General features: G+C 49.1%; 1 protein-coding gene across 2 annotated transcripts in view; it reads right to left on the bottom strand.

Annotated features, from left to right (window-relative positions):
* LOC138527344 (N-acetylated-alpha-linked acidic dipeptidase 2-like) overlaps positions 1–22334 on the bottom strand; it is a 501035-nt gene that overhangs the window by 62692 nt on the left and 416009 nt on the right. For both annotated transcript variants that reach the window (XM_069638406.1, XM_069638405.1), the window contains exons 12-14: positions 20570–20637; positions 5107–5207; positions 4609–4699 (exon numbers count right to left, since the gene is read on the bottom strand). In XM_069638406.1, coding sequence (XP_069494507.1) covers positions 4609–4699; positions 5107–5207; positions 20570–20637 — 260 coding nt within the window. The remainder of the gene's footprint in view (positions 1–4608; positions 4700–5106; positions 5208–20569; positions 20638–22334) is intronic.

Raw genomic sequence — 22334 nt, 5'->3', positions numbered from 1 at the left:
ACATAGGAGTCAGGATTAAATCATCCCCATAAAGGAGTCTACTTATTTTTTGCGCCCCCAATTTTGGTGGGAAAGATCTTACCGAAGATTCTGTTAGCTGAAAATCTCCAATATATGCCAAACAAATTGAAGGCGCCAGGGGGCATCCTTGTTTAACTCCTCTGTTTGTCGCGATAGCTGTAGAGAGGGATCCTTTACAATTTAATCGAATTCTGACCGTGGTGTTCGTATGGAGGGCTTTAATGGGGTCCAAGATTTCTTTTGGACATGCCCACGCTTCAAGTTTTTTCCATAGAAGTAATCTATCGACTCTGTCAAAAGCTTGAGTAAAATCGATAAACGCCAGATATAGCCCAGGACCTCCTTCCATCGTTCTACTTTTGAGAAGGCTCAACGACAAGATGTTGACTGTGGCTCCCGTGTTCTTCTTGAATCCAGATTGAAAGTGGTCATTACACGGAGCCTCGTTGGCCCAAGTTTGAAATCGTTTCAGAAGTAGAGAACCGTAAACCTTTCCAATTGGGTCCAATAAGGCTATTGGCCGATAGGTTGCAGGATTGTTTGGGTCTCCTTTTTTGTAGATGGGCACTAAGATAGCCGACGTCCACGAAACAGGAATCGTTCTGGAATCCGAGCATCTTGCGAAGACTTCACTGAGAAATGTTGTCCAAGCAGCCGGGTGAGCTTTCAGGTCAATGTTGGTAATGCCCTCCGGCCCCGGAGCTCTCGAATTTCTTAACGACGTTATTAATTTGAAAATGTCATCTTTGTCATCCAATCTATCCCACGTATGAACACTTTCCATAGCTTAATGACAAGTACAAAAAACAGGGAAACATGGAAATCAACAGTGATGCGATAGCCCGTCTCGCTTCAACTCCGCACGACTTCATGCAAACAGTAACAGTCATACCCAAAATTCGTCATTGTTGACGTGTAACACTCAAAAGTTATCATGCAATTCTATTGGTTGGAAAAGGTAACTTTAATATATGTGCTATATCTGTATATGGTAACGGAGTGTGGGGATTGGATAAGCACTATTAGGTGGGCGTATAAGCTCTTCCTTCAAAAATGACTATGGTGGACGTCACTGAAGGTACGATGTCTCATTGGTTCTACTATCTATAGGACCCTAGATCATTTGGTCCATTGTGATTGGGTTGGCTTCACCTCATGCATAAATCTCCACTTTTATTAGCAGCATGCAGAATGGTCAACCAGGTTCAGGATGCCCCAAGATTCACCCAGCCTCCCTTCCATCAGTCAGTACTTGAGCGCCTATGTGTCAATTAGTTGGCTGTGGTCGGCCTCGAAACTGTAGCTTCTTGTCAGAAAAAGTTATGGTATCTTCTGTTTGGGAGACAGCCAGGAGTAGGTGTCTCTTCTCGCTCGGCTGGTCACGTGCTGGCACACCATGAATCTGCTTAGTTTTCCTTCTATTTGTGCATTTAATTCTTATTTGCCTTGCCACCTGCCTGGGCCTCTTCATCTCGACCTTCCCAGGGCAGGCTGCTCTGTTCTTAAGTTTCGGTTCTCTGAAGCTACTGTCCGCCTCCCTCTCTTGGTCGGACCTTGACTTTCCAGGCACAGGCTGCTCCTGCTAAGTTTCGATTCCATCGTCTCTTCTCATTTTAGCTGGAATATGAATCCTGTCCTGTTTGACCCCTAGTAACCTGAGTTAATTCTGCTTTTTTGTAACGTGGATTTGCACTTATATAGTGTGCTTTGTTGAGGTAGATATATAGGTGGCGCTTGCCGCTCTCTTCTTCTACTAAGCATAGCAAGCCGCACTGTTTTCTTAGCTTCTTGCGATTACAAGCATATGTACAGGAGTTAGCTAGTTTAATATCTTCATCCTGCATTACAGTTTAAGTTTCTGTATATTTCAACATCGTCTCTCCTCCTACGTTCATGATGTCCTTATTCATGACGTTTTGTCTCTGTGTGTCTTCTTTTGATTGTCGTTTCTTTCATTTGTAAGTCTGTCCGGGCCCTCGTGTCGTCACCATTCATCTTCAATTAAGGCCTGTTGAGTTTCTTCTCGGACAGTGTTTAAGCAATCTTCATTTCGTGTAATATGCTGGTAGGGTTTTCTCAATGGATACCTTACTGTGCATGGTTGTCTGGTTATTGGCACTTCACTAGGTATTGCTCTTCTGATAGGCAATGGGCAGAGCCCTAATGTGGCTCTCTGCTGGTTTATTTGCTCATCATACGTCACATTTCTCAGTGTGAACGTTCCTGGTATTTCAAAATGGGCGACTGGAGTGCAGGCCATATGTGGGACCTCCTCTACACTTGTACACTGTGCTAAAATCCTGGCTTCATCACTTAAACAAGTGTACAAATCACTTCACACTGTGCCTTAAAGGCAAACATTGGGCATGGTAAAAAAATAAAATAAAAGCATTGTTGCATAGCAATTAGCTTAGCAATTCTGTAGGTTTGCTAATTAAATTGGCACTTGTGTAGCACAGGTAAGCAAAAATGAGCAAGATAGGTCCTCGTTTTTGTGTAGGGGGCTCTGTGTACAGAAACACTAAGCCCAAGATGTGGTTTCAACAGATAGCTACCCAGCTTTAACACAACTAGGCTGTGGAAAAAGCCCCAGTATACATCCTGTACATCTATATTAATTAAATTCAATAGTGGTACAGTAGGTCAGTTGAATACAAAAACAATTTTATTGAAGAACGATTATTAAAAAAACACATTAATCAAAGATAAACAAAAGTTAAAAGATTTTTACACATCAACATGATTATTCAATCAAATAATGACCAATTGCCAATTCGGACTTTTATTTTCATTGTCATTTATTAAATGTTTTTCTTCACGACAATCTTTAGTGGGGTTAGTAGCATGAGTGAGTGGCTAGTGCCAAGTTACTGTATGGGCATTTGCCCTCACGTTTTCGTGTCTACACAAGTTTGTGTTTCTAGTGTTTCTAGTTTTGAACAGAGCACCAATATGACCCAATCTTATTTGATTGAATAATCACACCGCCTAGTTGTCTTAAAGCTGGGTAGCTATCGGTGGAAACCGCATGTTGGACTTGTATAGCACAGTTGGGGATTTAAATGACCCTGTTCAATGAAACCAAAGCTCTCCCTGCATTCCTCTCTTACCCTCAGGATTCTCCCCACCCTCTTTTCACCAGGATCCAGGGGGCTAATGGAGTGAGAGGGCCGCAGCAATCATTTCCTCTACTCGAAAGTGGCAAAGGCCTGTCTGGAAGGGCTAGCCAAGAAAATTTCTTCCATTTTCAAATAAATGCAAACCAAAAGTAATCATGAAGATACTTTTATTAAGCTAACTATATTCTGTTTGGCCAGTACGGGTGAACTTTTTTAAAATAGACAGATGTGCAATTCCATTCTTAAAAAATCAAGTTGTTAATGCAGTTATAGCATGTTTTTTTCTGCCGCTGTCTCGGTTACGATCACAAGACATTCCAGCTCCGTCTCCTCGGTCACTTGACAAAATCCTTGTGCCTAAAAGCTTGTGTAATTGTAATGTCTCCTTGTTTCCCATCTCCCTGGCATGCTGTTCAGGATGTTTGTTTGCATGTATGAGGTAATGAGTGCCCAGAGTACGGGATGCCGTGTGAATGCGCTGCTTTCCCTGTGCTACTCTTAATTCTTTAATACACAGTTATGAACCCTCCCAATGGTATGTATGTTGCCAACCTCTGAAGACTCAAAAGTAGATCCACGCAGGCTTGACATGTGGCCAACTTTGCACTAGACCTGCAGATGAACTGGCCTGCTGTTAAATCTCAGTTACCAGGTTAATAGCATCCACTACAGAGTGTAATTTACTTTCTGACTTTGAGAACATTCAGACATGTAATTGCTCATTTTACTATAACTGGTAAGATAGCTCAGTGGGCTGAGCGCTCACTGCTGTTCTGTGTGTCCGATCTGCAGGTTTTAATCCTAGCAAGGCCAACTCAGCCTTTCATCCTTCTGAGTCCAAAACATGAGTACCAACACAGATTGGGTGATATTGGGTGTATATTTTTTCTATATAGAGCGCTTTAGCATAAGTACTATATAATAACACATCATTATGGTTTGGCCTTGGACGTTGCTTGCATTCATAGTGATTTGGTAATATGGGCCTGTACACGCTGATATTATGATATTAATGATGCATAAGGTGATCTGTTCTTGTATTAGATGTATATCACTTTACAGTGAAATGTAACCATATTTTTCTGGTGTACTTAGGAGGAATGCTATATGATGCCAGTTCCTGTTTTATGAAGGGGTGAAAGGTTGTGTGCCATCCCTCCCCGTTATGTCACTTCTTGTGATGTCATCAGAGGTTCCGCTTGCCCTGGCATTTTGGTGAAATGACGTCCCTGTAGGCGATGCCAGACTCACATGGCAGCAGCCCAGAGCATGGCCTTTCCATGCAGGCTTGCGAACCCTGCACCCAGTTTGGCTGGAAGGCTGGCATGTGTAGGCAGGTAGTTCCCAGGCCCCGCCCCCTACCTCAGTGTTCATAAGCGGGGCATTGCAGTGAGGCACGTGGCCTGCAGCGCTCGGAAGCGGGAAGGAAGGCGCTGAGGCGGGCAGAGGGAGGCGAGGCGAGGCTTACCTTGCCGAATGCATAGGACACGTCGAGCACAGGGATGCCGGCGAGCTGCAGGAAGGCCGTGTGGTCGCTGCCCGAGCCGGGCCCGTCGATGCTGTAGCGAGAAAGCACAAAAGCAGAATAGTGACGGCCAGCGTTAGAGGGCGATTGGACCTTGCTGAACACCCACTATATTATGTTGGTTATGTTGGTTATTTATTTATTTATTGTATTTCTGGTAAAGCGCCACATGCCGCTGACCCTCAGGGCGCACAACAAGAAAAGGACAAAGCAAAGAAACGTGGCAAGACAAAGAAAGCCGAGTCCAGCGGGGAAAGGAGGGACCATGTAGACAGTTATTACTACTAATGTGGCAATTATTAACTTGGCTGCACCGTCTCACCTCTGGCCTTTCCACTCTGGCCCTGAGCCCATCATTCTGGCATTCCTCTCCCGGCCCCCTTGCCCCTGCCCACCCACCCCACTGCCCACAGGCACACAGAATAGAGGGAGGCAACCTACTGGGGGGCAGATTGGTTGTAATGGGACGGGTTCTGTGCCAGCCAGGTATCGAACACCGACTTCCGACCGGCAGCCACCTCGGCGGGGTTGGGGTTCTCAACCTAAGGTAGAAAAAAGAAACAAGAGGAGAATGAACCCCCCAGAAACAGTGCCACTCCACCCCGCGATGCCACCTAAGGTACGTGCTCCAAAGACCCACCCGCGACTAGTGGCACTTCCAGTGCCATGGTCTAAAATGCCCCGAATTCCTGGCATCTAGACCTCTGCCCGGTCACACCAAGGGTGGCACCAAGAGATCAAGGCCTTCACTGCAAAACCAATATCCAGTGACCCCAAGAATATCACCCAACGTGCTGGCCCCAAAGAGCTCAGCCCAACAGTGATGCCACCTTCACCCCCAACACCAGAGCCAACTATACTCAAAGGGTGGAGGCCCTTCAATCAAGAACCATTGACTGCTTCCCACGTGAAACCACGAGGATCCACTCTCTTCCCTACCATTCATTGGGCTTTGCACCAGCCCTTGTTATGGGGCACCATCGCTTTACCTGTCCTTGCTTATGGGGCACCATCGCCTTACCAGTCATTGGTTATGGGTCACCATCGCCTTACCTGTCCTTGCTTATTGGGCACCATTGCCTTACCTGTCATTGGTTATGGGGCACCATCGCCTTACCTGTCATTGGTTATGGGTCACCATCGCCTTACCAGTCATTGGTTATGGGGCACCATCGCCTTACCTGTCCTTGGTTATGGGTCACCATCTCCTTACCTGTCCTTGGTTATGGGGCACCATCGCCTTACCGGTCATTGGTTATGGGTCACCATCTCCTTACCTATCATTGGTTATGGGGCACCATCGCCTTACCAGTCATTGGTTAAAGGGCACCATCGCCTTACCTGTCATTAGTTATGGGTCACCATCACCTTACCTGTCATTGGTTAAGGGGCACCATCGCCTTACCAGTCCTTGGTTATGGGTCACCATCACCTTACCTGTCCTTGGTTATGGTCACCATCACCTTACCAGTCATTGGTTATGGGTCACCATCACCTTACCAGTCCTTGGTTATGGGTCAGCATCGCCTTACCTGTCCTTGGTTATGGGGCACCATTGCCTTACCTGTCCTTGGTTATGGTGCACCATCACCTTACCAGTCATTGGTTATGGGTCACCATCGCCTTACCAGTCCTTGGTTATGGGTCACCATCGCCTTACCTGTCCTTGGTTATGGGGCACCATTGCCTTACCTGTCCTTGGTTATGGTGCACCATTGTCTTACCTGTTCTTGGTTATGGGTCACCATCTCCTTACCTATCATTGGCTATGGGGCACCATTGCCTTGCCAGTCATTGGTTATGGGTCACCATCGCCTTACCTGTCATTGGTTATGGGTCACCATCGCCTTACCAGTCATTGGTTATGGGTCACCATCGCCTTACCAGTCATTGGTTATGGGTCACCATCGCCTTACCTATCATTGGTTATGGGTCACCATCTCCTTACCTATCATTGGTTATGGGGCACCATCGCCTTACCAGTCATTGGTTAAGGGGCACCATCGCCTTACCTGTCATTAGTTATGGGTCACCATCACCTTACCAGTCATTGGTTAAGGGGCACCATCGCCTTACCTGTCCTTGGTTATGGTCACCATCACCTTACCAGTCATTGGTTATGGGTCACCGTCGCCTTACCAGTCCTTGGTTATGGGTCACCATCGCCTTACCTGTCCTTGGTTATGGGGCACCATTGCCTTACCTGTCCTTGGTTATGGTGCACCATTGTCTTACCTGTCCTTGGTTATGGTGCACCATCGCCTCACCTGTCATTGGTTATGGGTCACCATCTCCTTACCTATCATTGGCTATGGGGCACCATCGCCTTGCCAGTCATTGGTTATGGGTCACCATCGCCTTACCTGTCATTGGTTATGGGTCACCATCGCCTTACCAGTCATTGGTTATGGGTCACCATCGCCTTACCTGTCATTGGTTATGGGTCACCATCGCCTTACCAGTCATTGGTTATGGGTCACCATCGCCTTACCTGTCATTGGTTATGGGTCACCATCTCCTTACCTATCATTGGTTATGGGGCACCATCGCCTTACCAGTCATTGGTTAAGGGGCACCATCGCCTTACCTGTCATTAGTTATGGGTCACCATCCCCTTACCAGTCATTGGTTAAGGGGCACCATCGCCTTACCTGTCATTAGTTATGGGTCACCATCGCCTTACCTGTCATTGGTTAAGGGGCACCATCGCCTTACCTGTCATTAGTTATGGGTCACCATCACCTTACCTGTCCTTGGTTATGGTCACCATCACCTTACCAGTCATTGGTTATGGGTCACCGTCGCCTTACCAGTCCTTGGTTATGGGTCACCATCGCCTTACCTGTCCTTGGTTATGGGGCACCATTGCCTTACCTGTCCTTGGTTATGGTGCACCATTCTCTTACCTGTCCTTGGTTATGGTGCACCATCGCCTCACCTGTCATTGGTTATGGGTCACCATCTCCTTACCTATCATTGGCTATGGGGCACCATCGCCTTACCAGTCATTGGTTATGGGTCACCATCACCTTACCTGTCATTGGTTATGGGTCACCATCGTCTTACCAGTCATTGGTTATGGGTCACCATCGCCTTACCTGTCATTGGTTATGGGTCACCATTGCCTTACCAGTCATTGGTTATGGGTCACCATCGTCTTACCAGTCATTGGTTAAGGGGCACCAACGCCTTACCAGTCATTGGTTATGGGTCACCATCGCCTTACCTGTCCTTGGTTATGGTCACCATAACCTTACCAGTCAATGGTTTTGGGTCACCATCGCCTTAACAGTCATTGGTTATGGGGCACCATCACCTTACCTGTCCTTGGTTATGATGCACCATCGCCTTACCTGTCCTTGGTTATGGTGCACCATCACCTTACCAGTCATTGGTTATGGGTCACCATCACCTTACCTGTCCTTGGTTATGGGGCACCATCGCCTTACCTGTCCTTGGTTATGGTCACCATCACCTTACCTGTCCTTGGTTATGGGGCACCATCACCTTACCTGTCCTTGGTTATGGGGCACCATCGCCTTACCAGTCATTGGTTATGGGGCGCCATCGCCTTACCAGTCATTGGTTATGGGTCACCATCACCTTACCTGTCCTTGGTTATGGGTCACCATCGCCTTACCAGTCATTGGTTATGGGTCACCATCGCCTTACCTGCCATTCCTTAAGGGGCACCATCGCCTTACCTGTCCTTGGTTAGGGGGCACCATCGCCTTACCAGTCATTGGTTATGGGTCACCATCGCCTTACCTGCCATTCCTTAAGGGGCATCATCGCCTTACCTGTCCTTGGTTAAGGGGCACCATCGCCTTACCAGTCATTGGTTATGGGTCACCATCGCCTTAACAGTCATTGGTTATGGTCACCATCACCTTACCAGTCATTGGTTATGGGTCACCATCGCCTTACCAGTCATTGGTTATGGGGCACCATCGCCTTACCTGTCCTTGGTTATGGGGCACCATCACCTTACCTGTCCTTGGTGATGGTCACCATCACCTTACCTGTCCTTGGCTATGGGGCACCATCGCCTTACCAGTCATTGGTTAAGGGGCACCATCCCCTTACCTGTCCTTGGTTATGGGGCACCATCACCTTACCTGCCATTGGTTATGGGGCACCATTGCCTTAGCAGTCATTGGTTATGGGGCACCATCGCCTTACCTGTCCTTGGTTATGGGGCACCATCACCTTACCTGTCCTTGGTTATGGGTCACCATCGCCTTACCTGTCCTTGGTTATGGGGCACCATCACCTTACCTGTCCTTGGTTATGGTCACCATCACCTTGCCTGTCCTTGGTTATGGGTCACCATCGCCTTACCTGTCCTTGGTTATGGGTCACCATCACCTTACCTGTCCTTGGTTATGGGGCACCATCGCCTTACCTGTCCTTGGTTATGGGGCACCATCACCTTACCTGTCCTTGGTTATGGTCACCATCACCTTGCCTGTCCTTGGTTATGGGGCACCATCGCCTTACCTGTCCTTGGTTATGGGTCACCATCACCTTACCTGTCATTGGTTAAGGGTCACCATCGCCTTACCTGTCCTTGGTTATGGGTCACCATCGCCTTACCTGCCATTCCTTAAGGGGCACCATCGCCTTACCTGTCCTTGGTTAAGGGGCACCATCGCCTTATCAGTCATTGTTTATGGGGCACCATCGCCTTACCTGTCCTTGGTTATGGTCACCATCACCTTACCAGTCATTGGTTATGGGTCACCATCGCCTTACCAGTCATTGGTTATGGGGCACCATCGCCTTACCTGTCCTTGGTTATGGTCACCATCGCCTTACCTGCCCTTGATTATGGATCACCATCACCTTACCTTTCCTTGGTTATGGGTCAACATCACCTTACCTGTCCTTGGTTATGGGGCACCATCAGGTCACCATCACCTTACCTGTCCTTGGTTATGGGTCACCATCGCCTTACCTGTCCTTGGTTATGGGGCACCATCGCCTTACCTGTCCTTGGTTATGGGTCACCATCGCCTTACCTGTCCTTGGTTATGGGGCACCATCACCTTACCTGTCCTTGGTTATGTGGCACCATCGCCTTACCAGTCATTGGTTATAGGTCACCATCACCTTACCTGTCCTTGGTTATGGGTCACCATCGCCTTACCAGTCATTGGTTATGGGTCACCATCACCTCACCTGTCCTTGGTTATGGGTCACCATCACCTTACCTGTCCTTGGTTATGGGTCACCATTGCCTTACCTGTCATTGGTTATGGGTAACCATCGCCTTACCAGTCATTGGTTATGGGTCACCATCACCTTACCGGTCCTTGGTTATGTGGCACCATCGCCTTACCAGTCATTGGTTATGGGTCACCATCGCCTTACCTGTCCTTGGTTATGGGTCAACATCACCTTATCTGTCCTTGGTTATGGGGCACCATCGCCTTACCAGTCATTGGTTATGGGTCACCATCACCTTACCAGTCATTGGTTATGGGTCACCATCACCTTACCTGTCCTTGCTTATGGGTCACCATCGCCTTACCAGTCATTGGTTATGGGTCACCATCGCCTTACCTGTCCTTGGTTATGGGTCACCATCGCCTTACCTGTCCTTGGTTATGAGGCACCATCGCCTTACCAGTCATTGGTTATGGGACACCATCACCTTACCTGCCATTGGTTATGGGAAACCATCGCCTTACCTGTCCTTGGTTATGGGTCACCATCACCTTACCTGCCCTTGGTTATGGGGCACCATCACCTTATCTTTCCTTGGTTATGGAGCACCATCGCCTTACCAGTCATTGGTTATGGGTCACCATCGCCTTAACTGTCCTTGGTTATGGGGCACCATCACCTTACCTGTCCTTGGTTATGGTCACCATAAACTTGCCTGTCCTTGGTTATGGGTCACTGTCGCCTTACCTGTCCTTGGTTATGGGTCACCATCACCTTACCTGTCATTGGTTATGGGGCAGCATCGCCTTACCTGTCCTTGGTTATGGGGCACCATCACCTTACCTGTCCTTGGTTATGGGTCACCATCGCCTTACCTGTCATTGGTTATGGGTCACCATCACCTTACCTGTCCTTGGTTATGGGTCACCATCACCTTATCTGTCCTTGGTTATGGGTCACCATCGCCTTACCTGTCATTGGTTATGGGGCACCATCGCCTTACCTGTCATTGGTTATGGGGCACCATCGCCTACATGTCCTTGGTTATGGGGCACAATCACCTTATCTGTCCTTGGTTATGGGTCACCATCACCTTATCTGTCCTTGGTTATGGGGCACCATCGCCTTACCTGTCCTTGGTTATGGGGCACCATCGGGTCACCATCACCTTACCTGTCCTTGGTTATGGGTCACCATCGCCTTACCTGTCCTTGGTTATGGGGCACCATCGCCTTACCTGTCCTTGGTTATGGGTCACCATCGCCTTACCTGTCCTTGGTTATGGGGCACCATCACCTTACCTGTCCTTGGTTATGTGGCACCATTGCCTTACCAGTCATTGGTTATAGGTCACCATCGCCTTACCTGTCCTTGGTTATAGGGCACCATCACCTTACCTGTCCTTGGTTATGGTCACCATCACCTTGCCTGTCCTTGGTTATGGGGCACCATCGCCTTACCTGTCCTTGGTTATGGGTCACCATCACCTTACCTGTCATTGGTTAAGGGTCACCATCGTCTTACCTGTCCTTGGTTATGGGTCACCATCGCCTTACCTGCCATTCCTTAAGGGGCACCATCGCCTTACCTGTCCTTGGTTAAGGGGCACCATCGCCTTACCAGTCATTGTTTATGGGGCACCATCGCCTTACCTGTCCTTGGTTATGGTCACCATCACCTTACCAGTCATTGGTTATGGGTCACCATCGCCTTACCAGTCATTGGTTATGGGGCACCATCGCCTTACCTGTCCTTGGTTATGGTCACCATCGCCTTACCTGCCCTTGATTATGGATCACCATCACCTTACCTTTCCTTGGTTATGGGTCAACATCACCTTACCTGTCCTTGGTTATGGGGCACCATCGGGTCACCATCACCTTACCTGTCCTTGGTTATGGGTCACCATCGCCTTACCTGTCCTTGGTTATGGGGCACCATCGCCTTACCTGTCCTTGGTTATGGGTCACCATCGCCTTACCTGTCCTTGGTTATGGGGCACCATCACCTTACCTGTCCTTGGTTATGTGGCACCATCGCCTTACCAGTCATTGGTTATAGGTCACCATCACCTTACCTGTCCTTGGTTATGGGTCACCATCGCCTTACCAGTCATTGGTTATGGGTCACCATCACCTCACCTGTCCTTGGTTATGGGTCACCATCACCTTACCTGTCCTTGGTTATGGGTCACCATTGCCTTACCTGTCATTGGTTATGGGTAACCATCGCCTTACCAGTCATTGGTTATGGGTCACCATCACCTTACCGGTCCTTGGTTATGTGGCACCATCGCCTTACCAGTCATTGGTTATGGGTCACCATCGCCTTACCTGTCCTTGGTTATGGGTCAACATCACCTTATCTGTCCTTGGTTATGGGGCACCATCGCCTTACCAGTCATTGGTTATGGGTCACCATCACCTTACCAGTCATTGGTTATGGGTCACCATCACCTTACCTGTCCTTGCTTATGGGTCACCATCGCCTTACCAGTCATTGGTTATGGGTCACCATCGCCTTACCTGTCCTTGGTTATGGGTCACCATCGCCTTACCTGTCCTTGGTTATGAGGCACCATCGCCTTACCAGTCATTGGTTATGGGACACCATCACCTTACCTGCCATTGGTTATGGGAAACCATCGCCTTACCTGTCCTTGGTTATGGGTCACCATCACCTTACCTGCCCTTGGTTATGGGGCACCATCACCTTATCTTTCCTTGGTTATGGAGCACCATCGCCTTACCAGTCATTGGTTATGGGTCACCATCGCCTTAACTGTCCTTGGTTATGGGGCACCATCACCTTACCTGTCCTTGGTTATGGTCACCATAAACTTGCCTGTCCTTGGTTATGGGTCACTGTCGCCTTACCTGTCCTTGGTTATGGGTCACCATCACCTTACCTGTCATTGGTTATGGGGCAGCATCGCCTTACCTGTCCTTGGTTATGGGGCACCATCACCTTACCTGTCCTTGGTTATGGGTCACCATCGCCTTACCTGTCATTGGCTATGGGTCACCATCAACTTACCTGTCCTTGGTTATGGGTCACCATCACCTTATCTGTCCTTGGTTATGGGTCACCATCGCCTTACCTGTCATTGGTTATGGGGCACCATCGCCTTACCTGTCATTGGTTATGGGGCACCATCGCCTTACATGTCCTTGGTTATGGGGCACAATCACCTTATCTGTCCTTGGTTATGGGTCACCATCACCTTATCTGTCCTTGGTTATGGGGCACCATCGCCTTACCTGTCCTTGGTTATGGGTCACCATCACCTTACCTGTCATTGGTTAAGGGTCACCATCGCCTTACCTGTCCTTGGTTATGGGTCACCATCACCTTACCTGTCTTTGGTTATGGGTCACCATCGCCTTACCTGCCCTTGGTTATGGGTCACCATCACCTTACCTTTCCTTGGTTATGGGTCAACATCACCTTACCTGTCCTTGGTTATGGGGCACCATCGGGTCACCATCACCTTACCTGTCCTTGGTTATGGGTCACCATCGCCTTACCTGTCCTTGGTTATGGGGCACCATCGCCTTACCTGTCCTTGGTTATGGGTCACCATCGCCTTACCTGTCCTTGGTTATGGGGCACCATCACCTTACCTGTCCTTGGTTGTGTGGCACCATCGCCTTACCAGTCATTGGTTATGGGTCACCATCACCTTACTTGTCCTTGGTTATGGGTCACCATCGCCTTACCAGTCATTGGTTATGGGTCACCATCGCCTCACCTGTCCTTGGTTATGGGTCACCATCACCTTACCTGTCCTTGGTTATGGGTCACCATCGCCGTACCAGTCATTGGTTATGGGGCACCATCGCCTTACCAGTCATTGGTTATGGGGCACCATCGCCTTACCTGTCCTTGGTTATGGGTCACCATCGCCTTACCTGTCATTGGTTATGGGTAACCATCACCCTACCAGTCATTGGTTGTGGGTCACCATCACCTTACCGGTCCTTGGTTATGTATCACCATCGCCTTACCAGGCATTGGTTATGGGTCACCATCACCTTATCTGTCCTTGGTTATGGGGCACCATCGCCTTACCAGTCATTGGTTATGGGTCACCATCGCCTTACCAGTCATTGGTTATGGGTCACCATCGCCTTACCTGTCCTTGCTTATGGGTCACCATCGCCTTACCAGTCATTGGTTATGGGTCACCATCGCCTTACCTGTCCTTGGTTATGGGTCACCATCGCCTTACCTGTCCTTGGTTATGGGTCACCATCACCTTACCTGTCATTGGTTATGAGGCACCATCGCCTTACCAGTCATTGGTTATGGGACACCATCACCTTACCTGCCATTGGTTATGGGAAACCATCGCCTTACCTGTCCTTGGTTATGGGTCACCATCACCTTACCTGCCCTTGGTTATGGGGCACCATCACCTTATCTGTCCTTGGTTATGGGGCACCATCGCCTTACCAGTCATTGGTTATGGGTCACCATCACCTTACCAGTCATTGGTTATGGGTCTCTATCACCTTACCTGTCCATGGTTATGGGTCACCATCGCCTTACCTGTCCTTGGTTATGGGTCACCATCGCCTTACCTGTCCTTTGTTATGGGTCACCATCACCTTACCTGTCCTTGGTTATGGGTCACCATCGCCTTACCAGTCATTGGTTATGGGGCACCATCGCCTTACCTGTCCTTGGTTATGGGTCACCATCACCTTACCTGTCATTGGTTATGGGGCACCATCGCCTTACCAGTCATTGGTTATGGGCCACCATCGCCTTACCTGTCCTTGGTTATGTGGCACCATCGCCTTACCAGTCATTGGTTATGGGTCACCATTGCCTTACCTGTCCTTGGTTATGGGTCACCATCACCTTATCTGTCCTTGGTTATGGGGCACCATCGCCTTACCAGTCATTGGTTATGGGTCACCATCACCTTACCAGTCATTGGTTATGGGTCACCATCACCTTACCTGTCCTTGGTTATGGGTCACCATCACCTTACCTGTCCTTGGTTATGGGTCACCATCGCCTTACCCGTCATTGGTTATGGGTCACCATCGCCTTACCAGTCATTGGTTAGGGGGCACCACTGCCTTACCAGTCATTGGTTATGGGTCACCATCGCCTTACCTGCCATTCCTTAAGGGGCACCATCGCCTTACCTGTCCTTGGTTAAGGGGCACCATTGCCTTACCAGTCATTGGTTATGGGGCACCATCGCCTTACCAGTCATTGGTTATGGGTCACCATCACCTTACCTGTCCTTGGTTATGGGTCACCATCACCTTACCTGTCCTTGGTTATGGGGCACCATCGCCTTACCAGTCATTGGTTATGGGGCACCATCACCTTACCAGCCATTGGTTATGGTCACCATCGCCTTACCTGTCATTGGTTATGGGGCACCATCGCCTTACCTGTCATTGGTTATGGGATACCATCACCTTACCTGTCCTTGGTGATGGTCACCATCCCCTTACCTGTCCTTGGTTATGGGGCACCATCACCTTACCTGCCATTGGTTATGGGGCACCATCACCTTACCAGTCATTGGTTATGGGGCAAAATCGCCTTACCTGTCCTTGGTTATGGGGCACCATCACCTTACCTGTCCTTGGTTATGGGTCACCATCGCCTTACCTGTCCTTGGTTATGGGGCACCATCACCTTACCTGTCCTTGGTTATGGTCACCATCACCTTACCTGTCCTTGGTTATGGGTCACCATCGCCTTAACTGTCCTTTGTTATGGGTCACCATCACCTTACCTGTCCTTGGTTATGGGGCACCATCGCCTTACCTGTCCTTGGTTATGAGGCACCATCACCTTACCTGTCCTTGGTTATGGGTCACCATCGCCTTACCTGTCCGTGGTTATGGGTCACCATCACCTTACCTGCTATTGGTTATGGGTCACCATCACCTTACCTGTCATTGGTTAAGGGTCACCATCGTCTTACCTGTCCTTGGTTATGGGTCACCATCACCTTACCTGTCCTTGGTTATGGGTCACCATCGCCTTACCTGTCCTTGATTATGGGTCCCCATCACCTTACCTTTCCTTGGTTATGGGTCATCATCACCTTACCTGTCCTTGGTTATGGGGCACCATCGGGTCACCATCACCTTACCTGTCCTTGGTTATGGGTCACCATCGCCTTACCTGTCCTTGGTTATGGAGCACCATCACCTTACCTGTCCTTGGTTATGGGTCACCATCGCCTTACCTGTCCTTGGTTATGGGGCACCATCACCTTACCTGTCCTTGGTTATGGGTCACCATCACCTTACCTGTCCTTGGTTATGTGGCACCATTGCCTTACCAGTCATTGGTTATGGGTCACCATCGCCTTACCTGTCCTTGGTTATGGGTCACCATCGCCTTACCAGTCATTGGTTATGGGTCACCATCGCCTCACCTGTCCTTGGTAATGGGTCACCATCGCCTTTCCTGTCCTTGGTTATGGGCCACCATCGCCTTACCAGTCATTGGTTATGGGGCACCATCGCCTTACCAGTCATTGCTTATGGGGCACCATCGCCTTACCTGTCCTTGGTTATGTGTCACCATCACCTTACCTGTCATTGGTTATGGGTAACCATCGCCTTACCAGTCATTGGTTATGGGTCACCATCCCCTTACCTGTCCTTGGTTATGCGGCACCATCGCCTTACCAGTCATTGGTTATGGGTCACCATCGCCTTACCAGTCATTGGTTATGGGTCACCATCGCCTTACCTGTCCTTGGTTATGGGTCACCATCGCCTTACCAGTCATTGGTTATGGGTCACCATCGCCTTACCAGTCATTGGTTATGGGTCACCATCGCCTTACCTGTCCTTGGTTATGGGTCACCATCGCCTTACCAGTCATTGGTTATGGATCACCATCGCCTTATCTGTCCTTGGTTATGGGGCACCATCGCCTTACCAGTCATTGGTTATGGGGCACCATCACCTTACCTGCCATTGGTTATGGGACACCATCGCCTTACCTGTCCTTGGTTATGGGTCACCATCACCTTACCTGCCCTTGGTTATGGGGCACCATCACCTTATCTGTCCTTGGTTATGGGGCACCATCGCCTTACCAGTCATTGGTTATGGGTCACCATCACCTTACCAGTCATTGGTTATGGGTCACCATCACCTTACCTGTCCTTGGTTATGGGTCACCATCGCCTTACCAGTCATTGGTTATGGGGCACCATCGCCTTACCTGTCCTTGGTTATGGGTCACCATCGCCTTACCTGTCCTTGGTTATGGGTCACCATCGCCTTACCTGTCCTTGGTTATGGGTCACCATCGCCTTACCTGTCATTGGTTATGGGGCACCATCGCCTTACCAGTCATTGGTTATGGGTCATCATCGCCTTACCTGTCCTTGGTTATGTGGCACCATTGCCTTACCAGTCATTGGTTATGGGTCACCATCGCCTTACCTGTCCTTGGTTATGGGTCACCATCACCTTATCTGTCCTTGGTTATGGGTCACCATCGCCTTACCAGTCATTGTTTATGGGTCACCATCGCCTTACCTGTCCTTGGTTATGGGTCACCATTGCCTTACCTGTCCTTTGTTATGGGTCACCATCGCCTTACCAGTCATTGGTTATGGGTCACCATCGCCTTACCAGTCATTGGTTATGGGGCACCATCGCCTTACCTGTAGTTGGTTATGGGGCACCATCGCCTTACCTGTCATTGGTTATGGGGCACCATCGCCTTACCAGTCATTGGTTATGGGGCACCATCGCCTTACCTGCCATTGGTTATGGGGCACCATCGCCTTACCAGTCATTGGTTATGGGTCACCATCTCCTTACCTGTCCTTGGTTATGGGTCACCATCGCCTTACCTGTCCTTGGTTATGGGTCACCATCGCCTTACCAGTCATTGGTTATGGGTCACCATCGCCTTACCAGTCATTGGTTATGGGGCACCATCTCCTTACTCCTTGGTTATGGGTCACCATCGCCTTACCTGTCCTTGATTATGGGTCCCCATCACCTTACCTTTCCTTGGTTATGGGTCAACATCGCCTTACCAGTCATTGGTTATGGGTCACCATCGCCTTACCAGTCATTGGTTATGGGCACCATCACCTTACCTGTCCTTGGTTATGGGGCACCATCGCCTTGCCAGTCATCGGTTATGGGTCACCATCGCCTTACCAGTCATTGGTTATGGGGCACCATCGCCTTACCAGTCATTGGTTATGGGTCACCATCGCCTTACCTGTCCTTGGTTGTGGGGCACCATCAGCTTACCTGCCATTGGTTATGGGGCACCATCGCCTTACCTGTCCTTGGTTGTGGGGCACCATCGCCTTATCTGTCCTTGGTTATGGGGCACCATCGCCTTACCAGTCATTGGTTATGGGGCAACATCGCCTTACCTGTCCTTGGTTATGGGGCACCATCGCCTTACCAGTCATTGGTTATGGGGCACCATCGCCTTACCTGTCCTTGGTTATGGGGCACCATCGCCTTACCAGTCATTGGTTATGGGTCACCATTGCCTTACCTGTCCTTGGTTATGGGCACCATCACCTTACCTGTCCTTGGCTATGGGGCACCATCACCTACCAGTCCTTGGTTATGGTCACCATCGCCTTACCTGTCATTGGTTATGGGTCACCATCGCCTTACCTGTCATTGGTTATGGGGTACCATCGCCTTACCTGTCATTGGTTAATGGGCACCATCGCCTTACCAGTCATTGGTTATGGGTCACCATCGCCTTACCTGTCCTTGGTTATGGGGCACCATCACCTTACCTGCCATTGGTTATGGGGCACCATCGCCTTACCTGTCCTTGGTTATGGGGCACCATCACCTTATCTGTCCTTGGTTATGGGGCACCATCACCTTACCAGTCATTGGTTATGGGGCACCATCGCCTTACCTGTCCTTGGTTATGGTCACCATCACCTTACCTGTCATTGGTTATGGGTCACCATCGCCTTACCAGTCATTGGTTATGGGTCACCATCGCCTTACCTGTCCTTGGTTATGGGGCACCATCACCTTACCTGCCATTGGTTATGGGGCACCATCGCCTTACCTATCCTTGGTTATGTGGCACCATCACCTTATCTGTCCTTGGTTATGGGGCACCATTGCCTTACCAGTCATTGGTTATGGGGCACCATCGCCTTACCTGTCCTTGGTTATGGTCACCATCACCTTACCTGTCCTTGGTTATGGGGCACCATCGCCTTACCTGTCCTTGGTTAGGGTCACCATCGCCTTACCTGTCCTTGGTTATGGGGCACCATCACCTTCCCTGCCATTGGTTTTGGGGCACCATCACCTTACCTGTCCTTGGTTATGGGGCACCATCACCTTATCTGTCCTTGGTTATGGGGCACCATCGCCTTACCAGTCATTGGTTATGGGGCACCATCGCCTTACCTGTCCTTGGTTATGGTCACCATCACCTTACCTGTCCTTGGTTATGGGGCACCATCACCTTACCTGTCCTTGGTTATGGTCACCATTACCTTACCTGTCATTGGTTATGGGTCATCATCTCCTTACCAGTTATTGGTTATGGGTCACCATCACCTTACCAGTCCTTGGTTATGGGGCACCATCACCTTACCTGCCATTGGTTATGGGGCACCATCGCCTTACCTGTCCTTGTTTATGGATCACCATCACCTTACCTGTCATTGGTTAAGGGTCAACATTACCTTACCTATCATTGGTTAAGGGGCACCATCGTCTTACCTCTCATTGGTTATGGGGCACCATTGTCTTGCCTGTCATTGGTTATGGGGCACCATTACCTTACTTGTCATTGGTTAAGGGGCACCAACTCCTTACCTGCCATTGGTTCTGGTGCACCATCGTCTTACGTCTCATTGGTTATGGGGCACCATCGCTTTACCTGTCATTGGTTCTGGTGCACCATTGCCTTACCTGTCATTGTTTATGGGCCACCATCGACTTACCTGCCATTGGTTATGGGGCACCATCGCCTTACCTGTCCTTGTTTATGGAGCACCATCACCTTACCTGTCATTGGTTAAGGGTCAACATTACCTTACCTATCATTGGTTATGGGTCACCATTGTCTTGCCTGTCATTGGTTATGGGGCACCATTACCTTACTTGTCATTGGTTAAGGGGCACCATCGTCTTACCTCTCATTGGTTATGGGGCACCATTGTCTTGCCTGTCATTGGTTATGGGGCACCATTACCTTACTTGTCATTGGTTAAGGGGCACCAACTCCTTACCTGCCATTGGTTCTGGTGCACCATCGTCTTACGTCTCATTGGTTATGGGGCACCATCGCTTTACCTGTCATTGGTTCTGGTGCACCATTGCCTTACCTGTCATTGTTTATGGGGCACCATCGACTTACCTGTCATTGGTTATGGTGCACCATTGCCTTACCTGTCATTGGTTCTGGTGCTCCATCGCCTTACTTGTCATTGGTTAAGGGGCACCAACACCTTACCTGCCATTGGTTCTGGTGCTCCATCACCTTACCTGCCATTGGATATGGGGCACCATCACCTTATTTGTGTTTGGTCACTCATTGGCGCACTAGTCCAGGTGCACCATCGTATTTAGCTTGCTCGTTAGAACACTAGTGAATGGTCCCTATAACCCAACATGTTACAAATGACTCAGGGGCACCAGCGCCTGAGCAGTGATTGGCTACTAAGTGTGAAAGCAATAGTCGGTGTTTGCTGGCGCAAGTCCACACATCGTGAGAGCCTTACCCTTTTGGCCGCCTCGTAGAGCAGTGTGTAGAGCGCAGGGGTCGCCATGGCACTGAGGCTGTCGTTACCTGCAGAGAGGAAACACTGCAGCTCAGAGGCAGTCTAGGAAAAGCGCACTCACAAGAAGAGACTGTGCTAAAACCCCACCCCTGACATTCTGTCATCTCACACCTGTAACGCAAAACCTCTCCAAATGTGGCCTTTTCAACAACACCGGACCCAGGATGGATCCTACTGGACGCACAGACCACATCACACAGCACTGCCCTTATGTTACAAGAGGGCAGCCCAAACGCTAGCTACTCACACTCTGTGCAGCGCTTTGCTGCCCTCGATCTGGGTCAGCGCTTTAAACAATAAAGTAACAATAAAACACACAAATGTATATGGCTCTTTGAGAACAACCAAGTACTTCCTTCTTTCTTTCTGTACTCTCTAAACCTTTTCAAGTATTGGACAGGAGTCTTCCCAAACTTCAAGATTGCAAAATTTGCTCTCTCAGCTTTTGACATTTCCATAATGGCACTGCAGCCAGAATGAGGCAGTCTGCTGAGTAACCAGGCAATCTTATCAGCATTGTCAACTTGTTGAACTTCACATGCATACTCAAAAGTATTCAGCCAGTCCATAATGTCATTCTTTTCGTCATACACACTGAGCAGATCTTTAGGAAACCTTGGATGAGAGGAGGACCCAGAGCCATGTCCAGGACCCTTGGATCCATTGGCAACCTGAAGCTTGGCCAGTTCCAACTGGTGATCCCTTTCCTTCTGGTCGTCTGCCTGCTCTACCTTCTGCTTAGCCATATGAAAATCAAGCTCCTTCTGCTTAAACTGCAGCTCTTGCTTCTTGAATTCCAGCATGGCCTCGGCATCAACACTTGCAGAGGAAACTTTGGACATCACATCATCCAGGTCCTCATGTGCACCATGGATGAGGGCAGCGACAGAACTGTCAGTGCTGTCAGTGAAAGCAGCTCCACCTCCTCTGTAGTGTCATCAGAGGCTACGGCACTGAGTAGCATCTCTTGCCATTCCATATTTTTCTGGATCAATTCCAGTTTTGTACCTTGAGCCAGTAAACCTCTCTTAGTACAAATCGTTCTCAATGTTTCTGATCTAGAAGCATTTAAGGTTATAAAGGTACTTGTTTCCATAATATTAGGTAGGTCTATAGCCTTTTACAGTTATCACTACAAAGTCACTATGTGTCCTGGGTAAGTTTAATCTGAGTACCTTTACGAGTGTGCAACACTGGATACCTTCAGTCCTATCCCACCGCTGTACACCAATTTGCTAAAACAGATTTCTCAACTCTGACCTGGTGGCCAGAGGTTCAGAAGGCCAGCCTAGTTTTCTGGAACAGGGTAACCTTCTGGACAAGCCAGACCAATCAAGGTAGCATGGCGGCGGTCAAGACTAGGTCTCAGGAGGGGTGAGGGTGATGGAAAGACCTCAATGAGCACACAGAGTAAAGGACACTTACAAATCACTCCCAGTCAGGTGTATATATAGTAAAAATACAAATACATTTGTTTCAAGGCCTTTGAGTTTCAACATACAAATCAAATCACAGTAATACTTCTAAACCAACACAATCCTATCAATATACATATATACAAGAGCAATGGGGGGTCTAAAGGGTTAATGCACAAAATGAGTCCACAAGCTAAAAGGGGGAAGGAAACAGGCAGTGCAAATAGTCTTTAGGCCCTTCTGCATCCAACACACTCCTAACTAAGAGGCAGTCCAATCCCTATGAAGAG

The sequence above is a fragment of the Ambystoma mexicanum genome, chromosome 14, assembly GCF_040938575.1.
Source record: "Ambystoma mexicanum isolate Mex_15411 chromosome 14, UKY_AmexF1_1, whole genome shotgun sequence".
Taxonomy (NCBI): Eukaryota; Metazoa; Chordata; class Amphibia; order Caudata; family Ambystomatidae; genus Ambystoma; species Ambystoma mexicanum.
This window is presented reverse-complemented; position numbering and strand designations above follow the sequence as displayed.